This window comes from Sceloporus undulatus, chromosome 4, assembly GCF_019175285.1.
Source record: "Sceloporus undulatus isolate JIND9_A2432 ecotype Alabama chromosome 4, SceUnd_v1.1, whole genome shotgun sequence".
Taxonomy (NCBI): domain Eukaryota; kingdom Metazoa; phylum Chordata; class Lepidosauria; order Squamata; family Phrynosomatidae; genus Sceloporus; species Sceloporus undulatus.
Window position 1 is genome coordinate 84,216,610 of NC_056525.1, and position 21,347 is coordinate 84,237,956.

The following is a 21,347-nucleotide window of genomic DNA, read 5'->3' on the forward strand; positions in this document are numbered from 1 at the left end:
AAAACAAAAAGGCCTGTGGAATTTAATTTGCTTTTTTATCTTTAATAGCCATTAGTACTTAGGTGTGTAGGTTCCAGGGAATAATAATTAGTTAATCTATTTCTACCCCACCCTGTATCAGAAATATCTCAGGGGTGCTTATACATAAAATGAAAAACAAACATGTTAAACAGTTTAAAACAACAATAATAATAATTTGGACACACTAAAAACATGTTACAACAGTTTAAAGATTAATATTTTTTAAACTATGTACATCAGTGTTTGAGATGGATCATCAGTGAGGCTCAAAGGCCTTGACGAACAGCCAAGCTTTTAGTTGGTGCCTAAATGAAATCAGAGTTGGTGTCACTTGGGCCTCCACCATGGCTGAAAAAGCCGTTTTCCATGTCCCAATATTGACCTCACTAGTGGGACACAATGAGCCCCCCAATCTCAATCTTTGGGCAAGAACATATAGGGTGAGGCGCTCTCTCAAGTGTTGAGGTGTCATGGTGAATACCAACATGTCTTATTTTTGCAGCAGAGGGTATAAATCAAGAACTCTTAAAGCTACTAGAGGTTGCCTTAGTAGGAGAGACCCAGAGATTATTAGATTGGCTGGACTATATGCATAGAACTGGTGTAAACAAATGCTTGTTTATGAGGGAGAGAAAGCAAGAGAGGGAACAAATGTATTCAGTTCTTTACAAAATTACAATGTAAAGAAAACAGCATTTTTGCCCCATGGGGATCAACAGTGGGGCCTTTGGATAAAGTGCAGTTTGGAAGCTGCATCAGTAAGTAGGTGGGCATAGGGGCACCAAGGATTATTATTTGTTATGTGTGTCTGTGGATTGGAAACAACTGGGTAGTTACACTTTTGTGCTCTCTGGCAGGCCAGTAAATGTGACAGCCACGGGACTCACATGGCTGGTGTTGTGAGTGGAAGGGATGCTGGTGTTGCTAAAGGAGCCAGTGTTCGCAGCCTCCGGGTCCTCAATTGCCAGGGAAAAGGCACTGTGAGTGGCACTCTGATTGGTAAGTAGCTGCTGCCATGGGAAAGCTCAGCTCTGGAACTTGATCTGCAGAAGACCAATAAGATTCTTAATGTGTATTTAATTTATATAATTTATATTCCTTTTTTCTCCTGGCATGGAAGCTCAACAGCATGCTTTAAAATAAGATACATGTTTTTAGAAACCCTTTGTTGATACATTATACTTTATACACAATACATTATAATGATACAGTTAAGTAAACTACCATATTAAAACAGCAGTACTTTAAAATGATGTAAAATAATTTTAAAATGTGACAGTAACAATAAACAATAGCAGTCCCCCATTAAAGGGTCTATTTGCATAGCTAATTAGGAGGTATACAGATGGGGAAAAGGGGATGGTGATATGCCGCCTCTTTTTGCCTCCGACGGAGGCCACAGCAACCAAACGGCGTGGCCTCCGGGAGCAGGATATAAATCTTAGGGTGTTTGCGTGGTGCCATTGGTGTCCTCGCATGTGCTGATGACACCATTTGGATGCTACGCTGCGTGTATGCCATCATGACGACCCTCGTGTGGATGTGGGCAAGTCATAATGGTTTGGTAGGGCTCGTGAGTGTGCGGATGTTCCACTCTCCCAAGCCCTAAAATCAGTCCCAGGCCAGCGCTTTGCACCAGTCTGTACCAACCCTATGTTAGCAAATGTCTGTCCAAATAAGAATGTCTTCACAAGTCAGTGGAAGGAGAGCAGGGAGAAGGCAGCCTTGTCTCCCTTGGGAGAATATTCCACAGCCTGGGAGCAGTCATCGAGAAATCCCTCTCTTGTGTCTTGCCCAAATATGAAGGTAGTGGGACCAAAAGAAAGCCCCCCTCTGAAGACCTTAAAACTCAAGCAAGCTCACATATGGAGATATGATATTTCAAATAGTCTGGAGCGAAGATGTATAGGGTTTTGTAGGTCATAACCAGCACTCTGAATTGCAGCCACAAACAAACAGGGAGCCTGTGAAGCTGTTTCAGCAAGGGAGTTACAGCTGTTGCTAATCTACCACCTTGGGAAATAATCTAAACGAGTCGTAATTAGAGTGGAACTAGACATTTAGCCTGGTTCTCATGAACTTGACTCTTTATCTTATAGCTGTTTTAAAAATAAATAAATAAGAGACCAAAATTTACTTTGGGCCAAAGCCTTGGAGATTTTGACCAATGGCAACTACAGCTTCTCACAGGATGCTTCTGGTGTTTTGCCTTCCATGGACAGAACAGCCTTCTTCAAGTCATGTCTGGGATTTGCAGAAACAGAAGTAAAAATTCAGTTGAGACACTATAGATAAAGGATAGTATTTTATGAAGACTCCCATACTCAAAAAGCTGTAATAGTGGTGAATCTGGTCACCCACCAGTTATCTAAATATTTCAGCAGCCTCTCTGAAAAACAGCTTCTGGTGGATAGATCACATAGACCAGCATGGTATATATAGACTCCAATATGAACATTTATTTTTTCTTCTATAAATCAGATTTCCCTAATATGCAGCTGCATTGGACCAGATAGAAACAGAAACTGAGAAGACATTTTCATGTCTTTGTGTGTTTCATTCTAGAACAGATGAGTGTAGGAAAACTCTTTCATTCGTTAAAAGCACATACAGTATGCTCTTCTTTTGCTTCAAAGAATATAAGCTGTGAAAGATACACATTTTACTTCTCATTTGAATGAGGCATGCTCCAAACATGTTTTCACCCCTCTGCATAACAGGATTGGAATTTATTAAAAAGACCTTGGCTATCCAGCCCTACAGTCCTCTGGTAGTTTTGCTCCCCTTGGCTGGAAGCTATAGCCACATTCTCAATACAGCCTGTCGTCTGATGGTCCAGTCAGGAGTGGTGATCATTGCTGCAGCAGGAAACTACAAGGACAATGCTTGCTTATATTCACCAGCATCAGAATCAGAGGTATGTCATGGAGTATAGCTTCATCCATAGTTCCAGGTAAAGATGATTCAAAAATGATTTTTGCACTTCCAGCTCATCAGTGTCTGCTAGATAAAGGATTCAGAATATCTGAAATGGGTTTTTTCAGTTGCTAGACATTCACACAAATCCTTCTCCCACCCTTTTCCTAAAATAAAACTTTGGGGGGTGTTGCAGGACTATTCATATGAAATGTCTGCACACCCCAGCTCCCATTGCCTATGGTGGTTTATCTGTGTCTTGAGGTACATTTGAAGATCTCCATGTGAAGGAGACTTCTTATAACTCTTCAAATGTACAATAGCACAAATAGAAGAGAGATCTTTCCCACTCTGTCTGAAAGCACACTGGATGGGACGTATTTTTACTGTGAACATCAGCAGTGTGAGGCCCATTTTTCCGGGCAAGAGATAGGAGAATGGGCCATGACCACCTACCTGAATCTTTACACTAAGGATTTGAAGGCTCCTGGATAGAAATGGATTCTATATCAACAAAAGTTTGGTAAATCACTGTTCCTGAGCATGCAGCTATTTTAACTTCAAAACAGATTTTTGCAGAGACTGCACAATCCTTTTTCTGATAACATATATCTCAATTAATTAATTAATTAATTAACATCCCATGGATTGATACTATTAATTTAATACTCAATCTTCTTGGAGAAATTCTTAAATCAGGGGTTATACAGTACTCTCATCTTCTCATAGAGTCAGCTAAAGAAAAAGAATCAAGCTCAGTTATCTGGTTGTATGAGAGACATTTTAGTTGGAGGAAAAAAGAAGGCATGAAACAACAGCTAATATTTTCTAAGTATGTAGAGAGATCTTGTAGCATCTTTGATACTAACCATCACTCTCAGTGTAACACCGTCCGAGGCTGGGATGGTGGCACTGCACTGAGAGTGATGGTTAGTCTCAAAGGTGCTACTAGATCTCTCTACATAGTGATTCTCCGTACCGACATGGCTATATCTTTGAATTCTAATATTTTCTAAGCTTTTTTATTTCAGATATTTCAATGCAGAACCTTCCTATCAACATCTCACTCTAGTCTTAAGTTGCCTTAATATTTGTTGTTGTGTTCAGATTGACTCTGATTTATGGTGATCCTGGATTTATTTTTTACAAGATTTATTCAGAGGAGGTTTGCCATTGCCTTCCTTTTAGTATGAGGAAAGGATGGGTTTCCATGGCTGGGTGGACATTTGAACTCTAGTCTCACAGCATCCAGCTCCAACATTCAAATCACTATATTATGCTGGCTCTTGTTTAGATACACATTAGAGTTTAAATGCATATGAGGGCCAGTGTGGTGTAGTGGATCGGGATCTAGTCTGTGTTAGATGGGGTCACACTCCCCCTGAAGACACAGGTTTTCAGTTTGGGGGTATTCCTGGACTCAGCTTGGAACCTGGAGGCCCAGGTTTCTGCAATGACCAGAAATGCTTTTACACATTTAAAACTTGTGCGTGAACTGCTCCCATTCCTTGAGATGCTGGTACATGCCTTGGTTATATCCCATTTGGACTACTGTAATGTGCTTTACTTGAGGTTGCTTTTGAAGAGTGTTTGGAAACCTCAGTTGGTTCAAAGAGATGGAACCAGGCTGCTAATGGGGGCAGGTTATAGAGATCACACAATGCCCCTGTTGAAACAGCTCCACTGGCTGCCAGTTTGTTTCTGGGCAAACTCAAAGTGCTGGTGATGACCTATAAAGCCCTATATGGCTCAGGTCCAGGCTATTTGGCAGACCATATCTCCCTATATGAGCCGGCACAGGCTCTGAGATCCTCAGGGGAGGCCCTTCTCTCCATGCCATGACCATCACAAGCATAGTTGTTGGAGACATGAGAGAGGGCCTTTTCCATGGCTGCCCCTTGACTGGGGAACGCCTTTCCCAGGGAGACCAAAATAGTCCCTTCGTTGTTGGCCTTCCGCCAACAGGTGAAGACCTTCCTCTTGAGACAAGCATTCAAAACAGAAAGCTTTTAAAGAATGAGCTGGGTGTTATATTGTTTTAATGTGTTTTAAACATTTTTATCTTTTTAATCTATTTCATAATTTAACATGTAATTTGTTTTAATTATTGCAGTAATTTAATTCTGTTTTATTGTACTATTTTTGTTTGCTTTGAATTGTACTGTTTTTTTTAATGTTGTAAGCTGTACTGTCTTGGGAGAAAGGTGGGATAATAATAGTTTGAGCTAGGACTAGGACATTGAGAGACCAGGATTCAATTCCTGGCTTGGCCATGGAAACCCACTGGGTGCCCTTGGGCTATTCCCACTCTCTCAGCCTCAGAGGATGGCAGAAAAAACTCTGAAAAAACTTGCTAAAGAAAATCTCATAATAGGTTCTCCTTAGGGTCATCATAAGTCGGAAATGACTTTAATGCACACAACAACAACAAAAAATTAAATGTGTATTGTTGAGCAATCTGATAGTAGAAATTAGCCAGGAAGATGATGGCTTCCCCTTTGTTGGAGAAATAGAGGTTGGACAGCCATCTTTTCAGGATCCTTAATTTTGGTTTCCTTGCACCAAGCAGAAGATTATACATGGCCTAAAAGCCCCCTCCATCTCCATGATTCTGTTGTTACAATTACTAAATACTTTATTCAGTTCGGACTGTGATAAATGTTGTGTTATTACAGGTTATCACTGTTGGAGCCACCAATGTCCAGGACCAACCTGCTTCCATGGGGAACTTGGGAACCAATTTTGGCCATTGTGTGGATTTGTTTGCTCCTGGAGATGATATCATTGGTGCTTCCAGTGATTGCAGCACTTGCTTCACATCACAGAGTGGGACATCCCAGGCAGCTGCACATGTAGCAGGTAAAAAAAAATTATAGTAGAATGTTAAGAGTCCAGAGAGTTGCCCAGTTTCTGTTGCTTTTGATAGGATTTCCACAGAGAGAAGTATGAATGGCTATGTATCTTTTGAGTTGTCTTTTGGTTTGAGAGAAAGGGATTTGACCTCTGCAGGTTAGAAGGAAGCAAAAGGCATGAAAACATAGACCAGAGAAGATATTGAGAGGTGGAAACAAAGGGCAGATATAATGTGGAGTCCACTCTCTCATTAATCAATTTATACAAGTGTTGGTGCTTCTTTGCTTCCAACAATATATATGTGTAGAGTGTGCATGATGAAGGCATAATCATGACATGCCTTCTAGGTTTCAATTTATTTATTTATTTATTTAAAAAATGGGGCAGTGCTTTTGCTTCAGCTGAAGAGCAGTGGTTATATTGGTTTTCAGTGAACAGAACTATTCTGAAGAGTCTTGAAAGAGCATGACAATAAGGTCATTAGGACTAAGAAAGCCACTTCTTTTAACACAACAGGAGAAGTAGAATGGTGATGTGTAAATGTGAAGCCATCCTGTGATTCCATATTGCACCTTCACACACTGAATGGTGAAACATGTGGCCTTGACACAATACAGTACTGTTGTATGGAGTGACTGACTGACCTTTATGCCACAAAATATCTCTTTCGCATGCTTGCATTCTTTTTATTTCTATATGTAAAACTTTAGACTCATTTGGCAGCTTCATGCAAATATCTTTATGCCTTGATTAAGCAGCTGGGGCTGACAGAGTTCATGTTATGGTCTGATAATGACATGCCTTGTAGGTTGTGAGGCCTAAGGCTAAGCACAGTATGGAGTTAACTGCTGCCAACACATCTCCCTGTTAAGTGGTTATACACATCCTGAAGGGTGCCTGTGGATTGTAAAATATAGGTCTTTTAAATAACCATATGCAGCTTGAAGGAGCTGTGTGTGTATGGGGGTGGGATTATTAAAATACACAAAATACCCATGAAATCAGGCAACACCATGCACTGGGGAAGAAGGTCCCGTATGGCTGAATAATTTGTATTTTAAACTATAAGTAGAAATGAAATTTAGCAACAAAAAGCAAGACTGCAGAATAGAAATGGTTTGTTGCTGGTTCCCTTACTTTGAAGAGGAGCTGCTCCATTACTTCCATGGAGAAATTGGCCTTGCCATCCCTTTAGGCAAGCAGGCAGCACAGTAGTAGTAGTAGTAGTAGTAGTAGTCGTCGTCGTCGTCTTTGGGAAAGTCTTTGTTCAGATCAGAGCCCTTGTGTCCACACCAAATTTTAGATGGGCCACAGCTGAATCCTGTACTTGCCAAGGAATGTACTTCCATTGAACTTAATGGAACCTACTTCTGGGTATACATGTACGGGTTTTCATGGCAAGTCCTTTTTTTTCCTGGGGAAAAAAAGTAACCATTTATTACAGTGTGGATGGGTAAGATACTAAAATTAGAGGATGTCATTGGTCCTACAATAAAACACTCTTAAAAACTTGGCAGAAAAGTCCTCCCCAGCTTCTTGAGGGTGTTTGGGGGAATTTGGGGGCAGAAATTTGATTTTTTTGTGTGGCTTGCAATGGGAGTGCAGTCCTCCAGGTAAGCTAATATACCCCCATAGCCTTCATCAGTTATTCATCCTTGTTGTTTGCAAATGACTCAGTGAGGCTGTTCAGGATAGGAAAACCCAATGTAGTATTTTAAGCAATGTAATCAATCCCTTTTTGAGCTTTAATCAGATTTTGGTGTGACAAGGACTTATTTATAGGTCTGCTGAGTTGCTTGAAATGTTTTAAACCTTTGGATGAATTTCCTATTACAGTGGTACCTCGGGATACGAAATACCCAGGTTACGAAATTTTCGGGATACGAAAAAATCCCATAGGAAATTATTGTTCCGGGTTACGAATGTTTACTCGGGTTACGAAAAAAATTTTTGCTGCTTTTTTCGGCTTTTTTGCACGAAACACGGCTTTTCCCCATTAGCGCCTATGGCAATTCGGCTTACGAAGGCTTTTCGGGTTACGAAAGCGGCCGCGGAACGAATTAAATTCGTAACCCGAGGCACCACTGTATTATCTTCTCTTTTCTGCAAACCATCAGACTCTATTAAGTCATTTTTGGCCTAGAAATATTGCAGACTATGGGACACTTTTGCGCCTCATTGATTTCAGTGGGAGAGATTTAAGCACTTGTCTTCTATTCAGTTTCAATGGACTTCTTAAAAATAAATATAAATTATATGGGTAGGATCTTCAGTTAGCTGGCTCCTGTCTGTACTGGAGGAAGAGATTGTTGTGGAGATCTCTGCTGATTCCTTCTTCTTGCTGCACTTCTCAGGAAGCTGCCCACGAGGACCAGGGCTCCTGTGGAGAACCAGGAGTGGTTGTGGAAGGGAGTGCTTCTTATGCTGTTTGGTGTGGGAGACTAGAAGGGTTTCCTCCCAATATACCAGCTACTACTGAGAGTTTGGTCAGAGTTGGCTCAACTGCATTCCTTATTTCTTTCTTTTGTATTGCCTTTGTTTCTTCTCCTCATTGCAGTCTTGTGAATGGCTTCGATACCTTCTCTGGGGAAAAACTAGTGCACTCTGAACAGTACTTGGAGTGCCTTTTTTGTTTTGGGGAGGGTCACAAGACTCAATCCTATTTTTTTATCATGACATTAAAGATCAAGCATTGAAGACTAGATATATTAAGCTAAGTCTCTGCAGAACTGGTTGTGAAGAACCAGACTCTTAGCACTGCACCCTTATCTTTGACTAAGCTTTTGAGCAAGGCAGTGGCTCCAGATTTGGCTTTGATGCTGGAGACACTAACATTGGCCTAAGATTTGGGAGTGGACGTGGTCCCAGCTTTGTTGCATGTGTCGTGCCCAGTGTTGGACCTGAATTTCTGGTCATTGGGATTATCTCTTCCTTGTCTTTGAGTAGAGATAGTGCTGACACTTCTCAGAAGCGTTCTCCTTCCTCTGCTGGATACTGGTGTCTTCCGTGAACATGAGAAGACCCTTCATTCATGGAACAGTTTATCTCAAAACCTGTAATTGGGTGCGGTGTACCCTAGATTTCACTTTTCCTTTCAGAATTATTGAATATTGAATTATTGAAAGGCAAAAAACAGTAAGTTTTTAGTACTTTACATGAAGTAGTGGGCCTTATAAAGCAGGTCCTTTCAAAGATACATTATGACCATTTATCATAAAGCCAAAGTGAGAGAGTGAGTAGCAGAGAAAATGAAGAAAGAGTGGAGGAAATAAGTTTGCCCTATTCTTTGCTTTCAAATACTGTTTACACCCTTTCAAGTAATTTGGATTAATGCACCAGGAGCGAATGACAGAAATTTCATAGACATACTCGTTTTAGTCTGAATTTAAACAGAACAATTTTGGTCTTGCAAACTTACTTTATAAATTGTCTTCAATTGTACAATTCAATCTAATTTTTAATAAAAATATTCTATATCAGTGCTTTGATCTAACAGATGGGATTATGAGCATTTAGCCTTTAAAGCACAAATGGCTGCTGTGCATGGCCTCAGATGGAACAGAACCTCATTCTGTTAACAGTGAGCTTTGTAACACACCTGTGGAATTCATGATCTCATGGAATGTAAAAGATAGAGGTGATTGCCCAATCTGGCTATATGTGTGCCCTTATCAAATAATTCAGAGCAGGTGCATATGTCGCCATAGGTATTGCAGCCATGATCTTGAACACCAGCCCTGGTCTGTCTATCGCTGAGCTGAGGCAGAGGCTAATCCACTACTCCATTAAGAACCTCATGAATGAGGCTTGGTTTCCAGAAGAGCAGAGGCTGTTAACACCCAACAGAGTGGCTGGACTTCCCTTTAAACTTGTAGAAGGTGAGTGCCTCTTTTTCTGTATTACTTGTTACATTTATGCTTTTAGGACGTATCTAGACTATGCAATTATAGTGCTCTGATACTACTTTAACTGTAGCGGCTACATCCTACATAGTCCCAGGATTCCATAGGAAGAAGCCATGGCAATTAAAGAGGGATCAGAGTGCTAAAACTGTGTGGTGTTGATATATACATAGAAAAGGTTTGATATAGACATCCCAAGTTTCCAGGTCCAGGCTAAAATTCTTTTCTGAAGGATACTAGACGGCCTCTCCTTGTCCTTCCTAGCAGGTGAAGGGCTTTTGGCAGTTGACTGGCTGCTGATGGATAGGTGCAATACTTTTTTTTGTTTTCACAAAACACTGGGTGGCATCCTGTTCAGTAGTTATAATCGTGTAGCTGCTGGAGATTCGCATTTATGGCTGTGAACAACCAAACATGACCTCAAAAGCCTACCTTTGCAGGCTGGCAGCAACTGGATCAAAGCATTTCAGAGGTTCTACAGAGTGGGGTGTTAGGGAATGTGTGTAATACTTTTCTGGTTGAGGGGCACATTGATACAAGGAGTTGTGGCAGGATCCCAAGGGGTCTCTCCAGCTGTCTGTTCTTGATATGCTCCACAACTGGGAGAGCACTGCAGACATCGTTCCTTAGTCTGCTGATCTGCAGCACCTCAGAACTTCTTTGGTTGGTGTGCTGTCATGCTTCAGGGGTAGATTTTTGTGGGGTGGCAACATTAGAAATAGCCCTGTCATAACAGCTAGGTTGATGATGGATCTTGGATAACGTGTTATAAAAATTCTGATATAGTTGTGTTTTAATATAACTTGATTAATCTTAACATTTTCGGTGTATATGTGTGTTATTTATACCTGTTTTAATCTTGTTGTGAAATAAATCATAACAGCCAAACAAGCACGTCTTGAGCAAATACAGCTTTTCTATATGGATTTAAAATGGGAAACTTTGCAGACTGCAGAGAGGCAGCAGTAAAAGGGACAGAATACTTCTGGGTCTAAAAGATGACAATAGACAACTCTTTTTTTAGATGAACAGCTATACTGTCGCTCTGTTTGGTCTTCCCTCTCTGGCTCAACTAGCTCAGCAATAGCTATTGCTCGCTGTAACAGTAATGAAGAAATGTTCAGCTGTTCAAGTCTCTCAAAGAATGGCAAGCGTAAAGGAGAGCGCATTGAGGTGAGGTTCCATAATAGCAATGCTCCTTTTGCCATCTGTGTTTGTTTTACCTGCATATTGGTGGGATTGCATATTGAAGATTGCTAGCATTGCTTATGATTCACTACTGTCTGTTCTGAATTTCAGGACTATGGGGGTAGAAAGGACTGTGTGGCACATAATAGATTTAGGGGCCAAGGTGTCTATGCCATAGCTAGGTGTTGCATTTGGCCCAAAGCTGATTGCCAAGTTCATGCACACTCACCAACTGCAGAGGACACAGCAGTGCACAGTGTTGGCTGCAACAAGGATAGCCATGTTTTGACAGGTATGTGAAGGTGGAACAGTGCATGTGGGGGTAATCACTATTAAATTGATGAAACGCCTTTAACAGGAAAGATTGGCACGTGTTCTGTCATGTAAGAAGATCTGTGTAGCTAGTAGTTTATGTCTGGAATCCTGTATAGGAAAAAAAAAACCCATAAAATCATAGACTTGGAAGAGACCACAAGGGCCATTCAGTCCATCTCCCTGCCATGCAAGAACACACAATCAAAGCACACGACAGATGGCTGTTAAGTCTCTGTTTAAAAACCTCCAAAGAAGGAAACACCACCACAATCGAATGGGGTGTGTTCCATTGTTCAACAGTTACCATCAGGAAGTGCTTCCTTATGTTGAGGCAGAATCTTTTTTCCTGTAGCTTGAATTCATTGCTCTGTGTCCTGATTTCTGGAGCAGCAGAAAACAAGCTTGCTCCATCCTCAATATGACATCCCTTCAAATATTTAAATAGGGCTGATATATCACTTAACCGTCTCTTCTCCAGGCTAAACATAAACAACTCTAAGCTGCTCTTCATAGGGCATGTCTCTGTCTATGTTATGTAATGTGATGTATACTTAACTATATACTTAGAGACTGCCCCATCTAAAAAGTGATACAGTACATAATACTTGAATGGGAGACTGTCAGTGATCACCAGTTGCTGTAGGCTATATTTCAGAGGAAGGAACTGGCAAAACCACCTCTGAGTACCCCTTACCTAAGAAAACACTATGAAATTCGTCGGGTCACCATAAGCCAACTTGAAGACAGAAACACACATGCACTAACAAGAGGCCATCTATCACAACATATATCTACAGTATTTATACTAAGGAGAACCAGCATGGAGTTGTGGTTTGAGGCTTGGATGACTCTGGAGACCAGGGTTCTATTCCCAGCTTGGCCATGAAACGTACTGGGTGACTGTGGGCACATTGCTTTCTCAGTCTGAGGATGGCAGTGGCAAACCTCTGAAAATATCTTGCCAAGAAAACTCTATGATAGGTTTGCCTTAGGGGCTGGAAACGACTTGAAGGCATATGACAACAAAAATTTACACAATACTCAAGCTATTTCATACATTCATGGCTTCCACTGTGGGTGAAATAATGTGTCAAGCAACTTTTTAATATTTCTTCATATAAGGCTTTTTCTACAGTGCTGCTTCATATTCTCAATAGCTGCCCTGGAAGACTGACCATTTCAAATTAAAGGGATTATCAACAATTTGGGGTGGATAAAATGGGTTAAGGTTTGAAGTTTTCACAGAATGTGTACCTCTTCAGAATGTGTGACTTACCAGATGATGTTGGAATGCAACTCCTAGTAGTCCTAGCCTGAAAAGTAAAAAGTGAAGAAAGCTGGGAATTACAGCCCACCAGCATCTGGAGCAGGGGTAGGCAGCCTACGGCCCGTGGGCCGAATCCGGCCCGGCAAGGCCATGGGACCGGCCCCAGCCTGGTCCTGCCACCGATTGCCGCCGGGGCCTTTGGCCTCTCATGTGAGGGGGCAAGGGGGGGCAATTGTCTATAGAAGCCTCAGAAACATGCATTTATATTAACATTTTTTTTTAAAAAATCAACTATTTTTTTTGCACGTCCTCCATTTTTTTAAAAAGTGCCCCCCATTTGAAAATTTTGCCCTACATTTGTCCCGGTTTATTTATTTAATTAATTTTTAAAAAATTGTTTAATTATTTATTTTTTTGCCTCCGGCCCCCCAGTTGTCTGAGGGACAGCAACCCGGCCCCCGGCTCAAAAAGGTTGCCTACCCCTGATCTGGAGTGTCAGAATTTGCTGCATACCCACCTACCTCATCCCAAAGTTAAATGTAAAAACAATGAAAATCAAGTAAACTATTATCTATTAAAAGAAAACATGAGTCCTGCTCCATCGCTAGAATACCAGTGAATATATGCCCTAACACAGACTAAATTGGCAGGTTGCAGTTCTCATTCTGTGGCTGGAGAGTTCAGTGGCAACATCAGACCTGTACTTAAGTCAGAAAACAACTTTGATCACTGTGTTGGCCAGCCAGGTGCAGCTGTGCATGCTTCTTGCTGCCATGCACCCAGCCTTGAATGCAAGGTACAGGAATACTCTTCTTTGGAGCACACAGGAAAGGTAAGTGTATATTTTTAAACTCTAGTCCAGTTGTGGTAATTTGACCAGTACCCAGTGAAGGAAATGGATCTGAGACTTTTGTAATCCCTCTCTCAGTTATGAATCTAATAGGACTAACTTCTCAAGGGGTCCCCTGCTGTGTGAGCTGATCCTTCTATCAGGCTTTAGCACAGCTCACTGGGCGTTCAGGCTCCGTTAATTTGCTCTGTATCTGAGATGAACTCTGAAAATAGAGATAATAAGGCTAAGTAGAATAGAAACTGCAGGATGTGATCATTACTAGGCTGAGACCAACGTCACACTTCTGTGCTGCTTGAAATAATAGAGTAGGAGGTATGTGTACTTTAGTCAAGAATGGTTGTGGTAGCATATTTCCATTTTGCCCATTTTAAGACTGTTTTGGGGTAGGTCTTCCACTAATAATATCATACTATAGAATGTGCATACAGTGAGGGATCTGTTTAGCCAACACCATCTTTTTCAGCTGAAAAAAAGGTGCATGTTTGTATGCCAGGGGGAGCAGGGGATAACAAGACATTCTTTGGATGCCACCCCCCCAACACAGTTTCTTCCCCTGCTGAAAGAGTTAAATACCAGTCCCAAAACATTTCTGATGAAACCTCCATGAATCTAGAGCAGGGAACCAGTGGGCCTCCAAATATTGTTTGAATACCAGCCTCTACCAGACCCAGCTAGTATAATTTATGGTCAGCAGTAATGGGTTTTTTAAACCAACATCTGGAGAGCCACACATTCCCACATTCTTATTCTAGAGGTTTGCAACATTTAAAATGCATTTTTGTTGAGATAGCACCTTCAGTGCACAAAGGTTGTTACAGTTTTGCAGTCAAACAGGAGTTCACAGTGCAAATTTAGAGTGGGAGTGTAGGACGTAATGCCACAAACTAAAGGCCAGAAAATGTTAGATTACAAACTTCTTAATTCTGTAGGGAGTTTACCATGTCATTAGGGCTGATGGAAGTTGGAATGATTTCTTTGCTAATGTTGAATAACTCCTCTCCCTTTCTTCTCAGGTAATGGTGACTTGTGATGGGGGCTGGACACTGACAGGATGTAATGCCCAGTCTCATGGTTCCCACACACTTGGTGCCTATTCAGTGGATAATACTTGTGTAGTGATGAGTAGCCCAGGGAGCCATAGAACAACAGCTGTTGCCATTTGCTGCAGAAAAAGACTCTTGGAAACTGAGAAGCATAGTTCCAGTTATAAGTGACGGTTCCACCTCTTTCTCACTCAGTAATTTATGGGACTCTCAAATTATGAAAGCCATACCATAAGATCACATTGGTGATGTGATGTCCAGCTCTCCCTTTTGCCTGAAAATGGCGTTTTTGAAGGCAAGCTCCAGCACAGTGTTTCTGGTTGGTCCTCAGCATACTTGTTCTAAGTGTCACAGCTGATTGGCCCAGTACTACTGTATTCACTATGGTGTGATGGGTCTCAATTCAATATTATCAATTGAGCTTCATCCACAAAATAATTCTGGGCAATAATATATCTTCTGGCAGAACATGACATGCATAGCCAACTTCCAGTCAGCCATTTGGTGAATATCTGGTCTTTCCAAGTCTTTCCATATTCAACTGCCATTCCAGTTCCTCAAAAATCATGAAGACTACATACTTCTTATTCAATTTCCATGGGAACTATCCATGGTGCCCTGTTTGAAATTGTGTTAGCTAAAGTATGTTCTGTGCTCAAAATGAGGTGTTTATTACTTATCATGAAGGCTCATTCTAGACTGCAAATGAGACTTCCATGAAAGAGTTGAATCCTGCTGTCATGAGTTGTGTTGAAGTTTCTATGCTAGAAGTAAGTAGGTGAGTCTTGTCTACCATGAACATTTCAAAGTCTATCTTAAAGTTCCCAAAAATCTAGTTCTTGAAAATCCCTTCGAGAGGCAAAACCAATAAAGGTGTCCAGGATTGTTGCTTGTTGTTCTTGTGAGAATAGGCATTTCCTCCCTTCTCAGTTTTAATCAAGATGTCTTTTAAGACATCTTCATCACATGCTTGTCAGAAATGTGCTTGTTGGAAAATATGTGTGGCATATTAGATTTAGCAGAGAGTTTCCCCATGGTCATTTGAATTGGAGAATGAGCAGGAAAGGAACCCAGTAAGGCAAAAGGAGTGGCAATCAGGGGAAATGGTAACAAGGGTAACCAAACTGTAAAACCAACTTTTTTTTTTAAGTGGAAAGGGATGGCACAATATGAAAGGGAACAGAAAAAAGAAAAATCTATTACAGATAAATAATAATCATCACAGAGGAAGTGCCAAACTGACATGGGCTAAGGCAGGAAGAACTGTGGAGTCTGGAGATGGAGAATAAAGCACATTCAAGGTTATATGTCTGAAAAATGAGAAGGGACACATGGAAAAGGAAACACTGCTTGCATAGGCATAAAATGAAAGGAAAAACAAAAATGGCTGCCTGTGTGGCTTTTACCTGGCTTGGTCATGGGACTAATCATGGATGGCTCCTTCCTGCAATCTTGAGAATAATGCAAAATATATAGTTACTTAATTTATGCTCCTAATTTCCAAAGAACTATTCAGGAGGTAAGGATAAATAATTGGGGGGGGGGGGGGGGGAGAAGACCTATATAGCACTTAACCTGCCCCCAATCCTTTTTTTTTTTGGCTTCTGAGGTATAACTAACAACTTTTTTGTACCTTGTAAAGGCAAATTCAAATTAATAGTAGGTTAGTACAGTCTTCTGCATAAATAAAATTACACAAAGTGTGGAAATTACTATTTTTTAAAAAACCCATGGTATTATGGTTATGGTTATTCAGTACCATTTTAGGATATTGGCACCACTGATCAACCTCACCTAGAATCAATTTTGTAAGTAGTAATGTTCACCTTTTTTTTTCACAAGACCATAAAGCAAAGAGTTAACATAAGCTTAATAGCCAAATTTAAGATTACTTATGGGAGTTATAAGCCAAAATCTCTAGTTAGCATGGGGAGGTAGCTGTCAAGGAATGTGATGCCCTGCTGTTCTAAAGTGTAGGGATTTCTTACCTTCTTCCATGGCTTAGTGAATATTAGGAGTAGTTATTAAACTAGTGGAATACAGCACTTGGCTTGTACAAATATATACCTGTCTGCATTTCAATATTTGGTTCCGAAGTGCCTTATGTACTCCGTATTAAACACATAATAGACAACTATCCTTGTGAACTTAAACCATGTGTAGTGGCCACATCGAGTTCAACAGTATTGCCTCCTAACCTAGAGAAGCTACAACTTTGAATGGATGTCTATTCTGAGAAAGTTTGCTCTTATTCTTTCCAGTTGTGGAGGCCACTCTTTCCTTGTTAATTAATTAATTAATTGTTAAGGTATATTGGCAAGGAAACCATGATCTTTTGTATCCCCCATTTTCTGGCCACAGAATATATCTGGTTGAACTAATGTAGCATTTGATTCTATAATGGAGAAGTAAACTGCCAAGTCCTTGGCCATTCTGGGCAATCAGGAATCCATCCACTTTGATAAAGGGTTGATTGAGGGGCTCCAAGAATTCTACTGAGGTGATGCGCAAAATATTTAGTAAATACTTTAAAAGCACTTAAATGCAGGAGATCAGGTACTACTGACCACTTGAGTCAAGCCCGCTGTCAGTAATTTGGACAAGACAGTTTGGTTTATGGATAAAATTCTTAGTAGTTATCATTTAATGTTTTCTTTAATCTATGTAGAGTATTAATATTGCATACACATCCTTTTTGCTTTTATTGAAATGTTTAACTGTTTGTATAATCAAATATTTATCTGGAATTGGTATGTTCATATTTTAAAAGAGCAAGCTTATATATGCCTACTCAAAAGTAAGTTATTTTGTTCAGTGGTGCTTACTTGCAATCTGCTCTGGATTGCCTCTTAAATCCTCTGCAGAAAGGTTTAAGATGAATACCAAACTATGTAGACAGTATGTAGTATGTTTTATGTTGTTTTTGAGCTAAATCATACACTTAGCTACTGTAATTCATAACTGATTGATGTAGAGAAAAGCTTTCTTTGTGCTGTGGATTTTATTTTTTTCTTCCTTGGAACTATTTATTCTGTTTTATATAACATTTTTATAAAGCCTACTTTTTGAAATAAAGTTTCATGAGATTTTTCTTGTATATGTGTGTAAATGTTTTGACTCATTAGGTAGATTAATTAGAGTACAAGAGAAAAGAGTTAAAATGTAGACATAATATTCTTAGGGCTCTTTAACTTCCACACACATGGTAGCTATGAAGGATAAAATCCAAGATAACCAAGCTCCTAAATTTGCTCCATGGGACTACTAAGCAATTTACTGTGTAAAATCAAAATGTAACTGGTTTCTTTTCACAACTTAATGATCACAGATTTTTGTGAGGAATAAACTTTATTCCACTGACCAGGATTGTTCTCCCATGACACCTTCTTTTCCCAGTTCCAAGTGCCTTTTGGACATTTGCACAAAACCATACACAGAATCCAGTCGAACTGTGATTGCCCACCTCGACAGAACATTCTGTTAATATGTATAAAATCCATTTTTCATCCAAAAAACTGGCAGTAAAAGTGAACACAACATAGAAACATGTCACAATTTACACAGCAAACTAGATTTGTTGCATTAGAATTTTCTCTTAAAAAAAAATACTCTTCAGCAGTTTCAGGTGATAGCAGCTGGAAATGAAATAACTGACTAGGTATCATACTTGAAAACCAAAACCATCAACTTTGTTCAAGCAAAAAAGACCAGGAAACAGCCTGCAATAGTTTTAGAATGTCTGATGGCAAAGCAGACTGTCTGGGGATTTTGCAAGCTATGTTCTGGTTTGACCTGTGGTAAGAGTCCACTTTTTCCATAGGAAATGATGGAAACTCCAGTTCCTTTCGACTAAGAAGAATAAGGTGATGCAATAAGGAAAGGGTGGGACAGCAAATTGTGTTCCAGATTTTAAAACTTCACATTTAAAAAAAAATCAAGCTTTTAATAAAATACCCAAATTCTGCCACATTTCAGTGAAAATGTTGATATTTTTTCTGTGCACGCAGTGTTGAAAAAGCACTTTTTGTTGACTCATGCTTGTGGCAATTTGAATTGGAAGATGTATAGCTAGCTCCTCCCAACAGTGAAATAATCTAATATATTCACAACCAGTGTACAAGTGTAAAGAAAGCTATATGCCTGATCAGATTTTGCAACCCTATATAGAAGTCAAAAGAAAAAAAAAAGGCACTTTTTGGCGATTTGTGCCTTTGACTTGGCAAATCTTTTCACAATAGAGGTAACCCAGGCACTCTAACCATTTCCCCTCAGTTCATGTACATGGTGCATTTTGTTTAACTTAAGGCAAAAATCCCTGAACAAAGGCAAAAGCAGTGAAGAAAAATGTGAAAAGTGAAGATGAAACTCAACATTGGCACAGAAAAAAACTTAATATCTAGAGCTGCTAAAGAGATCACTTAACTGCATTTCACATGGGAAGATAAAATTATATTTTCAACTGACTTCCAGTTATTAAGGAACAAACAAACCTGTTGGACTTTAAATGCTGCCTGGCCAAGCAAAATGAAGCCTACAATCTTTTGCCTGTGTTAAATTTGTTTAAAAATTTGCATCCCTGCTTAAGGAATCATTCAGCCAATTCCAACTCTCAATTTGTAAGCATAAGCAAATGATTGCAGATCACATCATTAAGACTACAATTTATTCAATATGTCTCCAAGTATTAGAATGATCATTTAAGGAGGCAAACGGCAATAAAATTCTGTCTTAAAGTGCTTTTTGATAAACTTACCAACATTAAAAAAACAAAATAAATTGATGCCACAATACATGTGTATTCTTGGAATAAACAAAAGCTCTTACTGTTCTTACCCATTTAAGTATGACATTAGGAAAAGAATTACCAATTCCAGGCTTCCTTGTACCAATACCATTCCATAAGGAATAACCATCCTTACAGAACAGGGCTCTTAACAAACCCTTGCTGTAAAGCGCTATACAAATTACCTCAGAGACATATTAAATATAAAGGTCCTTGTGTAAACTGATTCTTCATATTTTACAGTGCCAAGTGTAAGTTATCATATTTTTACATAATTTTGTATATTCCTATCCAACATTTTCAGAAAGATTTAAAAATTTGCCCTTCATACCTAAAGGCAGTCTGATTTTTTTTCTTTATAAAAACCAAGGTTTTTTTGCAGCATCACAGAAAAGCAATAGTTTTACATTCACTCATTAAAGATTCACATAATAAAATTTCAACCACTTTATATATCTTCCTAAATCTTTGACAGATTTTGATTTACTCATGCCTTGACTAGCATCCCAAAAGAACTGCTGAAGATGGTGGGAGCATCCCATAGCCTGGTGCTTAAACTTCTCAGTTGAAGAATAGCTCTTAGGAAGTAGCATGGCCACTGAATTCTTAGAAAGCTTTCACTTCAGATTCTTCTAAAGCTGAAAGCAGTGGGATTCTAGCAATTTCAAAGTGCCAGGTATCCAATACTTTAGTTGAACTTTTATTCTTCAGCATACACTTCATCACTAAGGGTCCACATCATCAAGGTCACTTTTAGGTTCACCAATCATCATGGGAGACACGGAACCCTTTCAAAAATACAAACAAGAGTTAGGATACACTGTCAAAAATCAAGTACTGTTGCCTGATGCTTACAGGTATTCACCAGCCATCTGGCCTTCACTCTACAACAGCCCAGTTCACCTAAGAAAAAATGGCTTGAGTAGTAGAAACTGGACCAAGAAGGCACACAAAATGTGATAAAATGTGATATAAAATGGATGTACTTGTGTAATGAGGTCAGTTTTAAAAGCATGCTAGACAAATTTATGGGGGATAAAGCTGTCAACCGCTACCAGGGATGATGGCTATACATTAGGGGCACTATACCAGGTGCTGGTTAATGTGAGTGTGAGGAGGCTATTGTACTCTTTATGGGCTTCTCACAGGCATCCAGGTTGGCCAGTATATGAATGTAATGCTCAACTGTGTAGTCTTTTAATTTGATCCAGCAGGGCTTTCCTTATATTTTTAAAGCCCAAACTAAGCCCCCAAGATGTTGCTGGTGAAGTTTAATCTTGCTGCTATATTTTAAAGTTTGAGGTGTTGTTTCCCTCAAGGGAATAATATACTAAAGTTCTCTGATACAGAAAAGGTTGCTTAGAAAAAGATGCACCATAAGCTAGTCTAACATCAAATGTCCCTGGCTTTTATTAGGAAATCGTTCTATTCCTTTTACTTACACATTCAGTACCATCTTACTCACTTTATTCACCTTCCTTTTTGATACATGGCTGTCCGAAATGCATCGTCATTTAGAAAATAGACATAACATTCTACTTGGCTTACAAAGATTTTACATTTACACAAGATACCAGTTCTTTTACACAGTGCAATTAAAAGCTAAATTCATTTGCACTGGTCAAGTTAGAGAAGCACTCAGTACAGAGAACCTCTCAAGCAAATGACTTTCTCCCTGACGTTATGTTGGCAAGATTTTAGGTTAATCAGCCATCCTCTCATTGTTTTCCACTGATGCATTAAAGAAACAGTGACTGCTATGTAAAAAAAGCTACTCGTAAATGAAGTGCACAAGGAGAAAAACATGACTTTCAATTGGAAAGATGGCACAGGAGGAATGCACACCTTTATTTAAAGGGAGAAAACCACTTTGTCTCTCCTTATTGTCACCACCACTGCATGTTTGTTGGCACCAGAATCACAGGAAGTGATCCTTGCAAAATCAGCCAGGAAACACACATGTAGCTCACATGTTGTCTTAGCCCAATTTCAATGGAATTCAATATACAAGACCATTCCATTTTCAGTGTCAGGATATGCAAAGCAAAACCAACAAGCAGAGTTCAAGCCAATTATTATTCATTCAGTTTAGAAAATGTGATTGCTTTTATGCAGAATGTCAGCTCATTTGCATACCTTGCTGATTTAGAAATGATTACAAACTAAACAGTTTTCTTGTGTTTTCTCTTATTGATAAGGAAAAGCT

At 39.6% G+C, this 21,347-nt stretch overlaps 2 protein-coding genes across 3 annotated transcripts in view; one reads left to right on the forward strand and one right to left on the reverse strand.

Annotated features, from left to right (window-relative positions):
• PCSK9 (proprotein convertase subtilisin/kexin type 9) overlaps positions 1-17,437 on the forward strand; it is a 36,625-nt gene extending 19,188 nt beyond the window's left edge. The window contains exons 5-12 of the mRNA XM_042466207.1: positions 879-1,020; positions 2,742-2,938; positions 5,613-5,796; positions 9,498-9,668; positions 10,717-10,865; positions 10,992-11,172; positions 13,113-13,294; positions 14,329-17,437. Coding sequence (XP_042322141.1) covers positions 879-1,020; positions 2,742-2,938; positions 5,613-5,796; positions 9,498-9,668; positions 10,717-10,865; positions 10,992-11,172; positions 13,113-13,294; positions 14,329-14,529 — 1,407 coding nt within the window. The 3' untranslated portion in view covers positions 14,530-17,437. The remainder of the gene's footprint in view (positions 1-878; positions 1,021-2,741; positions 2,939-5,612; positions 5,797-9,497; positions 9,669-10,716; positions 10,866-10,991; positions 11,173-13,112; positions 13,295-14,328) is intronic.
• Positions 17,438-17,687: 250 nt separating this feature from the next.
• The window catches only part of USP24 (ubiquitin specific peptidase 24), a 113,163-nt gene continuing 109,503 nt past the window's right edge, over positions 17,688-21,347 (reverse strand). For both annotated transcript variants that reach the window (XM_042466206.1, XM_042466205.1), the window contains exon 67: positions 17,688-19,929. In XM_042466206.1, the coding sequence (XP_042322140.1) occupies positions 19,867-19,929 (63 nt within the window). In that variant the 3' untranslated portion in view covers positions 17,688-19,866. The remainder of the gene's footprint in view (positions 19,930-21,347) is intronic.